Source organism: Lactuca virosa, chromosome 2 (genome assembly GCF_052849685.1).
Source record: "Lactuca virosa cultivar CGN04683 chromosome 2, Lactuca_virosa_CGN04683_v6, whole genome shotgun sequence".
In the NCBI taxonomy this organism is placed as follows: Eukaryota; Viridiplantae; Streptophyta; class Magnoliopsida; order Asterales; family Asteraceae; genus Lactuca; species Lactuca virosa.
The window spans coordinates 125,926,681-125,939,631 of record NC_136427.1 but is presented as its reverse complement, the minus strand read 5'-3'; the positions used below and the strand labels follow the sequence as shown (position 1 = coordinate 125,939,631).

The 12,951-nt window shown below is 34.9% G+C and overlaps 1 protein-coding gene across 1 annotated transcript; it reads right to left on the bottom strand.

The window, feature by feature from the left end:
* Positions 1–10,484: 10,484 nt before the first annotated feature.
* Positions 10,485–12,336, bottom strand: LOC145157739 (putative mitochondrial protein AtMg00240). Its single transcript, XM_079076735.1, has 3 exons — positions 11,987–12,336; positions 11,122–11,170; positions 10,485–10,547 (listed from the first exon to the last, which is right to left on the bottom strand). The coding sequence occupies exons 1-3, from the start codon at positions 12,334–12,336 to the stop codon at positions 10,485–10,487; spliced, it is 462 nt and encodes a 153-aa protein (XP_078932861.1).
* Positions 12,337–12,951: the final 615 nt, after the last annotated feature.

The window sequence follows — 12,951 nt, the reverse complement described above, 5'->3', positions numbered from 1 at the left end:
AAAACTTATAGCTCTCTTAATTCATATAATATCTAACTAGATGATCTTTTTCGACTAGGTCGCCATGTTTGGATCATGATTTCCATGATCCTAATTTCTTGCAATCTAAATTGTAGAACTCGAATTAAGGAAACATTAATTTGACTATAGCTAAAGAATTGGGTTCCTCCTTTGAGGAAATAAACCCGAAATAATCAAAGAACACTGCAAGTCACCACCTCTCCAGCTATATATAATTGTATTCGACTGAGTTCTAATAGAATACGTCACGAATTGACTTTCGGGGCGAAATTCTTTTAACCGGGGGAGATGTGACAACCGTCAAAATTCGAGTCGGTTCTAGATTTGAATAAACTTAGTTGCACATATAGGCACGACACATAATAGACTTAGTAACTAGAAGCTAAGTTATAACCTACTAGAAACTTGGAAACAAGTAGGATCGAATGATAGTGTACTTAGATTTCACATTGATATGTGAATTCTACTACTACTTAACTGTAGTGACTATCCATATTTGGGTCACTCTTTGACTCGAACACCATTTCATGAATCATATACACACATCATGCACTTGACCTAGTAGTAGAAATTAGGTCAAAGTCTCATAGAAACTTAAGTCAAAGTTGAAGACTAGGACTAGTATACTTGATTCCTCAATTTCGCTTGAATCTCGGAATCACTACATAAAACGCCAATAAACCGATAAAAATAAATTACAAACATTATTTATAACTATAAAAGAGTTATAATACCATAAGATAATTTAAAGTCTCAAATATTCTATTTATTTTGATATCCAAAGATTTACAAAATCTCAAGACCCTAAAAGCCATAAAAACTCATATTTATAAACTTTAACCTTAAAAATTCTATAAAAATAATTATGAAACTTATAATATGATCTTATAATAATTAAAACTATGAAAATGCATTTAAGGAAAATAAAATTTAAGTCATTAACAATTGCCCTAAATTTATAAGTCAAAAATCAAGGTTTCATGAGCAAAAACTTGGTTAGGGTGTATATTTTATAAAAAGTTTGATATTTTTATAAAAGAATTGAATTTTTTTATAAAATTAAAAGAGAGGGAGGGCATTTTACACTCAAAACCGTCCACCCTCTTCCCAAGACACCTCCCCTCTTCCCAAAACACAAAATCACTCCTTTCTCTCTCACACTCCACTTTCTCTCTCATTTTCTCTCACTTCTCTCTACCTTCACCACTCCATTTTCTCTCTTCCTCTCTCTAGGAACCACAAAAATTTCCAGGAAACAAGTCCAAGAACACTCATGATGCTCAAAATATTCATCATCTAGTGGTGTTCATTAAGGTAGAACACGATTTCCTTTCATTTTCCTTCAAGTTTCATGGTTTTTCTTGCATTTCCTTCTTCTTCTACACCTTTCTCTTAGAAAATATGTGTGCATGTTCATTCACTTCAGTTTTGATGATGATGGTGGTAGGATTTCACCCAAAAACAACATGCATGTTGTAAATGGTGAAATCCAAGGACCTAAACCTAAGTCAAGATCATGAAAATGCACTTTTCTACAAGTTTTGGTGGAAAATCACCACATGCACTCTAAGTTTTCTTTCAAAAACGATTTTTGAACATTTCAAACTCATGAATGGTCTTCAAACAAACATGCATGTGATGATCTTCAAGCTTAGATGCTAGATCATCAAAGTATGTTGTTAAAAGCTTTCAAATATGTTCATGAAGGATTTATTTCCAAATAAATATCTAAAACTCCTTTTATGACCAAATCCGATTTTTCCCAGATTCCCATCAACAAAATGAGATGTTCAACAAATTTTCAGAAAATAATTCATTTTTGTCGAATTATTATAATTATTGAAATAAAATAGGGCAATAAATCATATAAAATATTTTCTGAGGTCTATAAATCCTAGGTAAATTCGCGGATGACCCCTATCCTAAATAATGACGCCACATTAAAGTTCATCGGTTTTTGTTACTGTTTAATATGGTTTTGAATTTTCTTTATGTTTGGCTCTAACAAATCATAAAAGCACTTTAGAGAATCTTAAAATAATATATAACAATTTTCGCAGTTGCTACCAGAGGTATAAGACTCAGAAAAATATTTGCACAATTTTTCATAATGCATTCCTGTTTTTCCCCGATTTTTGTATTTATAATGGCCTAAAAATAGAAAAAATAGTTCTGCTCATCCAAAATTCATGAAAATTTACCATAACACCGTGTAGTACATTAGGAGGCTACATAAAATTGTTGATGATTTTTCTCTTCTGTATACTATTTTTCTCCTATTTTCTAAGATTAAATACACTTAAATACACAAAATCGGATTCCAGTAGATAAAAACCACCTTTGGGATTTTTCCCAGATTATTTACACTGTAAATGAACTTTAAAAAAAACTTTGGTAATTTACTTTAACTGTTTAATAATTATTCTCCAATTCATGATTATTTAAGAGGATAAAACAAAGAAAAATAGAAAGACTAATTGAAAAATATCTTTTATATTTTTCACAGCTTCTACATGTATAATAAAGTGTTACAAAAATTTTGGGCAATTTTGGAAACTGTTTTCTATTTATTTCAATTTTATTAGAATAAATGCTCAAAAATCATAAAATTGGGTTAAACAGTTTAGAAATCAATTTTTATATTTTTCCCAACTTAAGAATGTTTAATAACAATATTACAAAAAGTTTGGGTAATTTTGGAAACTGTTTTATATTTATCCCCATTTTTATTAGAATAAATGCATAAAAATCATAAAATTGGGATAAACAGTTTAGAAACCCTTTTTATATTTTTCTCAGCATACGTATGTGTAATGACATTGCTATAAAAAGTTTGGGGAATTTTCTTAACTGATTTCTATTTTTCATGAATTTGTATCTATTTAGAGAATTAAATATATGAAAAATGGTTATACATATTCATAATCCATGAAAATTTATCTAGAAGTCTTTTAGTACATTTAGAACCAAAATCTGAAGTTCGGTAATTTTTATTAACTGTTTAGTATTTTTCATGAGTTTATGGTTATTCAAGAAACTAAAATCGTGAAAAATAGTCAGACAAATCAAAAATTCAAGAAAATTTATCTTGAGGTCTTTGACTTCAATTAAAACTTAAATGCAAACTTTGGGAAATTTTAGAACTAAATTGATTTAGTTTTTGAATATTTAATCATTGGAACACCTCTTAAAATGTTAAATATTAGCATTTCAATAATGGGAAATTTCCACTTAAATTGTTATATAACAATTGATTCATTGAAATTTAATTTTCACAGAAAAATATTTAACTTATCAATATTAAATTTTGACATATTATTGGCATAATTCTATTGTAGTAGTAAGTATACTAGTGTTAGATTTTGATTAGAGACTCACTAGCGGATACCATTATTGTAGGAATCGATAGTGGTACGAGTGGAGCGTAGTCAAGGCACCATTTGCATCATCTCAATGCATTGTGAGTATTCACGCACTCCCTTATTTTCAGTTTTTATGTTTTGGGGTGGAAAAGCATGTCCCGAAAAACTATTATTTGTTCGTTGTACTTAAATTGATTTGTATCAAACATGATTGCTATTTTATTGTTATATCTCTCTATGTATGTCTATGCAACACGGAACATGAGAACTTATCGTCTTTAGGCCCTTCCCTTACACTTTTCTCCAACCATTAACTCTTTGAGCCAATGGTCATTGTGGATAGCGCTATTAGGAATTGACAACTCCTCACTCGCCCGATTGTTGGAGTGCATGATACCATATAATCTATGGAACGATAAGCATAGATCTTGATAGGTCTTCAGTCATAGGCTTGGTTGAGAACTCATTGTTTGCTCATACACATACAAACTCGTTACTTATTATAGCAATAAACTTTGTATCTCATTATAACAACGAACTTTTGTTACTAAATACTTATTTACTTGTTTTAGCAACAAACTTGGTTGCTTCTTATAGTAACAAACTTGTTTGCTCCTTGTAGCAATGAAACTTGATTACTCATTTTAGTAACAAACTTTATTTCCCATGAGGATATGAACGTTGCATCTCTTTTGGGCAACATACTTTATTTCTCATGATGACAACGAACTTTGTTTACACAAACTTATTTACTCATTTTAGCAATATATTTTTATCTATGGAAACTTATATTAAAATTTTGATTTCGATTCATGAAACCAATATTATTTTTAAACTTGTGAGTACTCACCAACTATTTTTATAGTTGACGCTCGTTTTACATGCTTTTTCAGGAATCATCGAGTAAGTGGCACTTAGGGACACATCACTTATAGGAGCATTCACATGTGTTGTATTTCAATTTACATTGTAATTTCTTTTAAAAGTTGTTCAAACCCATTGTAAATTTGTAATGATTTTTAATACTATGGTTGGTGTTGTCTTTTAACTTTTGCTATGAAACCCTTTATACTGTCACGCCTCGTGTTTCCGCTTTAGCGGGGTGTGACATAGAGTGAGTTCTTGATTCTGACAGATGGCGCTCCATGTCCCTCATGCGCCTTTCAGACATAGCCTGTCGAGCTCGAAGTTCCCTGACTTCGGCTTGGGTTTCAGTAAGTTCTCTCTGTAGAGCCGCATTCTGACTCTGATTCTTCGCCTGAGCAGACTCCAGATGACGAATGTGTACGGTATTGACTCCCGCATTAGCATCAACCTCCATGATTTGGTTGATAGCCGCTCTACCCTGCTCATCAGTACGAGCAACCCTGCGGACTAGAATAGACAAGATTCTGTCCGCTGAGCCTCCCTCGCTCAAGTCATAGAAGCTTCGATCTCCGTTGTAGGGTAAACGCTGACCCTGCTCGTGGCTCCATCTGTTCAAGTTTGCTTCCCACAGAGGTGTGGGACCTTGAAATGCTGGACGAGGGTTATGATTTGGGATTTGAGCCACTTGGGGTAGGTTGTTGACTTCGGGTTCGGAGTCAGAATCTTCCGGGAAGTTTTCAGCAAGGTCATCATCCAGTGGGATTGCAAGTTCCTCTTCAGGCTCAACATCGAGCCATCCTCCGTTGCCTTGGTTGGGAAAGTACGGGTCTCCAGGGAGATGGAATCCAGCCATGTTATCTAAGTGAGAAAAAAGGGTAAGAGAAATAATCAATAGACGAACTAATTAAGATAATTATAAGATGATCCTTACTAGTTACTCCAACATTTGCGTAGTGCATACCAGTCATATGTAACCAAAACAGGTTAGACCTTCGAATAAGTGACCCTAACTCTAAGCCCACAACCAAACAAGGAACAGGAAGTAAAGCAAAGGTCACCGATTCTAAGTCTATAACACCCTAGTTACATGTAACCTTAGCGTATCCACTCCGCAACTATTGACATACTAATAAAGACCTTTTTAGTTTGCACATAAGTAATTATAGTAATACAAAATACTCCTATAGTATTTTAAGTTTATGTTCTGTTCTAATGTTTTCATTGTAGTACTGTTGGTAATTCGACTTGCTGCAACATCACAAACAATCATGGACACATACTAATCACTTCTCGGAAAGATATAGTTGATCAGGCTATATCACTCCCAGATCTGATTATATGTCCCCAAGACTACTCGCTTTGTCCAACAATCGTAATACTTTTGTTTTGTCCTAGTGACACTGATTTTAGTATGAATGCAGGTATGTATACTTTGGTTAAATATTTTATTATTTAAAGGTATAAACTCTTGGTCAGAGTATTTTAATCCCGTTGTGTTTATAGTTGTATATCTTTTATGGGTTGATATACTGAATTCACCATAAACAATGCTCTGATACCAATCTGTCACACCCCAAAACCGGAACGGCGGAAATGTTCGGGGGCGGAGGACGTCATGTACAGTATCACAACAATACATAATAGTAAACAAGCAAAAACATCATCCATTGTATTAATAGTAATAATTTTAATACAAGTGTGTTCCGAAGTTTATAAGACACCAAAATGAATAATCAAAATAAAAGATGAGTCTTGAATGTGCTCCATCTTCTCAAAACCTGGCCATCGGTACCTGTCTATTGGCGACCTGAGAATACAAGTTATTTTGAAAGCGTAGATCAGCATTAAAGCTGGTGAGTTCATAAGTATTTTAGTGTCATTGTTTGTGTAAGTTTGAAGAATGTATCTGTAAATGTTTGATGTAAATGTTTGAAATCTTCCTAGAAAATCCTATATTTTCTACTAAAGCAGTCTTCTACCAAGACCCAACTGTTCTCTATGTTTGTTCTTTTGTAAAACTATGAGTTTTCCCCAAAGTATGACTATCATTACCAAAATATAGTTTCTCATTACCGGTTATGTGAGAAGATCACAATGTGAATGAAATGGGAAAATAAAGATGTACTGTAGTTTTATCTAGTTAACTACTAATGTACTAACTACCTTTAAACTTGTTAGTTAATTAAGGTAAAATGTGATATGGTTGTAACCATACTCGATTGACCAGTAAAACACAACGTTCGAGACGTCGAAATGATATGACATTCGTCACCCGCAGACCTGCAGGTCCCACTGTAGCTAGCAGCAAGGTGTAGGAGGGTCAGTCTCGTATAGATCTATACACAAATTCATGCTCTCCCTCTAGGAGACTCTAGGTACAAAACGTGACACGGCAGTATATGCCGAGCCATGAAGTAGTATCTCACATTAATGTTATAATATTCTTGTATTTGTATAGTATGCACTAGTGTAGTGTATGTTCTCTCTGTCTAGTATGTAGTATGTTCTCTAGTGTATAGTGTGTAGTATGTGTTGATTCTCATTATAGTATGCTCTATCTGTTTCTCTTTATAGTGAGTATTGTTTCTCGTTATAGTATTCTCTATTTGTTTCTCTTTATAGTGAGTATTGTTTCTCGTTATAGTATTCTCTATCTGTTTCTCTTTATAGTGAGTATTGTTTCTCGTTATAGTATTCTCTATATGTTTCTCTTGATAGTGAGTATTGTTTCTCGTTATAGTATGTATTGACTCATGTATGAACTGACTCTTTGTATGTTTCGTTGTTCTAGTAATAGTATTAGTAACTTCCTAAACTATACCTATTATAGTTTACTAGCAATGTTGTTTGTATGAATGAATATGTTTTCATACCTTTGCTACCCAAAGGTATTGAACTAAATGAAGGACTTTTATATCTATACACATATACATAATATTTAATTAAGATTCAAACGACCTTCGGACAAACAACCGATACCCTAAGTCCACAACCAAACAAGGAACAGGAAGTAAGGCGAGCTATCAGTCCTAAGTCCTTTCAATCCTACTTATATAACTATATTTGTATAGATATGCTTTTGACAAAATATAAGTTTAAAAGAGTTTAATAGAAAGTATTTAACATGTAAAAGAGTTTATAAAACGATTTGAAGCAGTTTGTTTGATAACACAGTTTGAAATGTAACAAAATCCATATGTTTGATAGTTATTAATCACATGTGATTGATATAATAACTATAATAGTTCAACTTGTATTCCCCCCCCCCCCCATAAAAGCATTTAAAATCATTTAAAAGATAAGTTAAGGGGTATGAACTCACCTGTAGTGAGTGATGCGAATGTAAGATCGGTAAAGGATGCTAAGTGTCAAGTGAAGACTTGAGCACACACGGATCCTATTTAGCATATAATGACACATATATGCATCTAATTAGTGTTTATAACAACTAATCATGAAATGGAACAACCTTAGGGACTAGGAAACACTTGAAATGAAGTGTTAAACCACATAGGGTTGCATATAAGGGATGTAGGGCCTCACATAGGAGTTTACGGCCCAAATGGCATTACCAACATGAGTTTACGGCCCATGGGTTTATGGCCCAATGAGTTTACGGCCGTAAACTCATGGTAATTTGTACCATTTTGTGTGTTAAGGTCTTACAATCATGAAGGAAGTGTTCTAGTCTCTTGTCTAAGCCTTAGGAAGAAGTTATGGTTCTTATGCCACACTAATTAGGGTTTACGGCTAAGGGAGATTGTCTTGGCCGTAAAAACCTTTTGCTCTTGGATTTTGGATGATTTCAAGTAGCATAACTAGTAAGTACTACACATAGGAAGGTACTCAAGAGTTTAGAATCCTTTAGGGTGGATCTATGGCTCAAATGCACCTCTAACTAGGTTTTACGGCCAAGGGAGATGCTCTTGGCCGTAAACACCTCATGTTCTTGGGAAAAGCTTGATTTCTAGGAGTAATTCAAGGGTCTTTACAAGGTAGTAAGTATATAAGAGGATACTTACAATGTAGAAGCTTGAAAGAGTAGTTTTCGGCCCAAAGAACAAAAGTGTTCTTGAAGAAATGAAGAACACTTGAAGATCTAACCAAAAGAAGAGATTTCATGGATGAAATCATGTGTATTCACTAGATATTGAAGGATATCAACTAATCAAGGGAAGAAACACTTACAATCTTGAAGATCTATGAGAAAAATCGGATGGTACTTGAGAGAGATTGAGTTCTTTGGCTTGAAATGGTAAAAGTGATAAAAAATGACTAAGTGTCATATATATACTATAGAGTTTACGGCCGTAAACTCTATTTTATGGACGTAAACTCCAATTCTTGGAGTTTTATGGCTTAAATGTTACACAATGAACTCTAGAGTATACTTCCTAAAATTACCTCTTGAAGGTACTAGGCTTAGAACACTCAAAAAAACTCTAAACAGTGCAAATAGATAGCAGAAACAAGTCCGACTTTGATTGAGTTTAAGTGTTGTACAAGATAGAAATTTCGGGTTGTCACACTGCTCAAGGATGGAAGGATTTGAAGAATCATCCAAATTAGTAGTTGTGTCCACATGAGATGCTTTCACAGAGCCACTAAGAATTCCAGTCTCCTCGAAAGTCGACTTGACTGGAGAGTCCCTTTGAGGTTATGTGAAACCAATGTTATCATTTCGAAACGGAGACTGATAACTATGATCTTCAAATTCAGTTTGGACCACAACCTCATCAAGAGGATCTTGCAATTTCTTCTGCTTCTTCTTGATCTTCTTTATCATGGAATGGGCTCTTCGTTTCTTTGAAGCCTGAGAAACTGGAGCAGGAATTTCGCGAATGAACACACCCTTTGGACTTAGCTGTGGTTTGTGAATCCTATTTGCTTTCGAAACAGAAACCTCCTTCGGTGATGAAAGAGATTTCACAGGTACTTCGTCGACAATAATCCTCCTTTCTAGTGAATGACGAGGTCTATGAGTTGGCTTCTTCGTTCTTTTTAGAACACCTATTTTCGATGTTAGTACTTCCTTTTGAATTTCCTGAACAACAGGTGCTTGGACAGGCTTCGTTACCTCCTTCTCAATTGTTTCAGGTATTGATTTATGTTGAGCAAACTTTGAGAATTTCTTGGAGCTTTTTCCACGTTTCAAAGTACCTTCACTTCCTTTAGGTAACAAAATCCCTATTTACACATCAAGGTTCATTGTTGAAAGGTAAGAAACAAGAATAGGATTCGTCGGATCCACCTTTCGAAGCATGGCATCCAGAATTCGTGCAACAGCAGGAAACATCTCTAAATCATCTTCAATAGTCTTCGGATGTTGATAGATGGGAAACTCTGCTTTTGGAACATCCAAGGGAACAATTATCCCTTCTTTCTCATATACATCTTGAAGAATGAGACTCCAGTACCGAGCACACGAAACTCCATTGACAACATTATTATGGTAGATACCAGTTCTGAACTCCTCCCATAGCTGTGAAACATAGTCCGCATTCAATTCATAGTATAACCGAATAATTAGGGCATAGATTTGCAACTTGGCTTTATCAAGCCCAACAGTTCAACTGGTGAGACATCGAAGAAAAATCCCAAAGAGAAAATTCCAGATACAAGGCAGAGAAGACTTCTTGAACTGACTTATACCGGTAAGTGGAGGTTGATGACCCATCTCGTTGAACATATGGATCACCCGGTCATTGGTGACTTCATAAAACAGACCAGTGTTGGGAAGTTTCATGATCTGGGCAAAGTGTTTGTTGGAGAGCTTGTACTTCTTCTCATTTGTGAGTTGGAATGTAAAAATCGTGGAAGTTTTGTTGAACACAACAGTCGAACCAGCCAAAGATAACCAAGTCATAGGCACAGAAAAAGAAGAAGTAATCATCGTGGAAAGCACAGAGTGATTAAGAGGCACGATCAGCATTTGTAACTCTTCTGGGTATTTCGAAACATCTGGTTGAACTTGGTAATTTGAACTCTGGATCTTCAACAAGGGTTGATATGTGGCTTCATCAGTGGTTTGGGATGGATCAACATGAACATTGGTTGCCGCCATTGTTAGGGTTTGGAGTTTTGAGTAAAGAGATAAGTATAAGGAAAGAGAATTTGGTGAAAATCTACAACCAGGATGCGTAAAGTTTGAATGTGTGACCCCCAAATTCCTTTTATACTTAGTACACAATTTGAATTTGAAGCGGTTATCAATGAAATCATGCCACGTGTATCCTAGGAAAGTAGACCAGTTGCAATAAAAGACGCCACGTCTGAAAAGCAATGAGCACTTTTTTCCTTGAAAATCATGAAGCAACCAAACTGTCAAATCAATCAATCGTTTCGCTTGCCCCAAGAGGATAAGAACCATCACTGAACCTTCGTTTCGAGGCAGAGCTCATTCGCGTTTGAGATGAGAAACGAATGTTTCGTCAAAAACTTGAACTGAATGTTCATCGTCAATTCCTTTATAAGTTGGGAAAATTGGGTTTCACTATCATCACAGATTCATGAATCAAGATCGTTAACACAGATTTGTGCAGTATCTATATTGTAATTGGTTTATACCAGAGATGTCGAGGATATGCAAGTGAAGTGTGTGAATCGTGAAGAATTAAGTTGATGAAAAAGATTGGTTAAGAAACATAGTGTACCTCTGCGAATGATAAGGACTAAGCAGAAATCTCTTAACACAATATGAGAAGAGAAAGGTAGCTAATCGGCTAATGCGAATATAGCCTAATTGGGAAGGAACGCTCATAGTGAGTGATCCATTAAGGTTTCGAAACACATAGAGTCTATGAGACTTAGGTCGACATACAGCAGCATGCTTCTAGGGATACCTAACTAGTACAAAGATTCGAAATTATACCTTCCCCATTGTCACGAAGGAATAACCACCATAATATGTCATTGTACAACTACACACACAATTAATAAGCACACAAAACACAAAGAAAATATTTTTGAATTTTTTTTAAAATGAAAAATAAAAATAATAAGATCTTTTTGAAATTTTAATTTTTGAAATTTAAAGCAAAAAGAAAGAAGAAAAAAAATATTTTTGGAGTTTTAGGGTTTTTGAAAAAAAAATACAAAAAAAATCATAAAATCTTTTTGGTATTTTTTTTTAAAACTATGAAAATAAAAATAAAAGAATGGTTACCAGACAAACGAAGTGAAAGACATCAACGAGACATATGACTTTGAAACATCAAGTCTGCTCAGACAACGAAGTATGTTCTGATTCATTCAGAGAGATGTCGAAAATTAAGCATGTCGAATGTTGAATAGTGAAAAGTAACTTCTGAATCATTCAACGATATTTCGACACCTCGTTATTTCACGGCGAAGTTAAATTTGGAACGACACTTGCATCAATCATTCCTAGTCCAAACAAGATCCTGAGAAAAGACTTCTCATCCAAAGGTTTGGTAAAGATATCAGCAAGTTGATCTGTTGTTTTCACAAAGTGAACCTCGATATTTCCATCCTTGACATGATCCTTCATGAAATGATAGCGAAGTGCTATATGTTTGGTCTTTGAATGTTGCACTAAATTATGGTAGATACGTATGGCACTTTGTGAATTGCAATACAAATGTATCTTTTTCATGTTGATTGCATAGACACGAAGTTGACTTTGTATCCAGATGACTTGAGAAGTGCAAGCTGCAGCACCAACATATTCTGCTTCTGCTATGGAAATCGAAACACAATTTTGTTTCTTCGATTGCCAGCTAACAAGCTTCCCGTCCAAAAGTTGACTTCCACCACTAGTGCTTTTTTGTTCAAGTTGACATCCACTAGGATCTGCATCGGAAAACGCTTGAATGAAGAAACCTGTTTTTGATGGGTACCATAAACCCATCGAGACTGTCCCTTTGAGATAGCAAAAAATATTATTTACAGCTGTTAGATGGGGTTCCCCGGGATTCAACTGATACCTGGCACAATTATAAACATCAAACATAATGTCAGGTCGACTAGCAGTTAAGTATAGTAACGAACCAATCATGTTCCCGTACAAAGTATTATCGACAGCAGGGTTATCCAACGAAGGCCCTAAGCGTGTGCCGACTGCCATTGGTACTCACAATTTCAAACTATTTGTCATGCCAAACTTCTCAAGCAGATTTCGAGAATACTTCTCTTAATTGATTAATATTCCATCTCTGCTTTGACGAATATTCAATCCCATACAATTATTAATCTTACCCGTCATCCTCATCTCGAATTGACTTTTCATCATATTCTCAAGTTCACTAGACAATGGAGGGTCAGTTGAACCAAAAATAATATCATCTACGTAAATTTAAACAAGCATCAAGTGATCCTCCACCACTACTAAACAATACTCTTTAATGACATGCATTATGTGTTGTAAAAGACACAGATGACACGCAATTGTGTGTCAAGGAAGGCCCAGTCATAAAGGAAGACGACACGCTTTTGCGTGTCATAAACACACGACACGCATTGCGTGCCAAGGAAGGCCCTGTCATAAAAGAATACGACACGCATTTGTGTGTCGTAAACTTACGACACACGTTTACGACACACATTATGTATCATTAAAGCCCATGTCATAAATGAAGATGACACACATTTGTGTGTCATCAACTTCAGTAGCCATTTACGATATGCATTTACGACGTGCCTTTTGCGACACTCATTTACGCATAATACGTAAATATGGAAA

Excerpts from the sequence above, each read along its gene's own strand:
- LOC145157739 (XM_079076735.1), bottom strand. The coding sequence starts at position 12,336 with ATGGCAGTCGGCACACGCTTAGGGCCTTCGTTGGATAACCCTGCTGTC. Across the intron at positions 11,171-11,986 it reads GACGGGAAGCTTGTTAGCTG|TTGTACAATGACATATTATG; the intron begins GCAATCGAAGAA and ends TTGTGTGTGTAG. Across the intron at positions 10,548-11,121 it reads CCTTCGTGACAATGGGGAAG|GAAAAAAGTGCTCATTGCTT; the intron begins GTATAATTTCGA and ends ATGATTTTCAAG.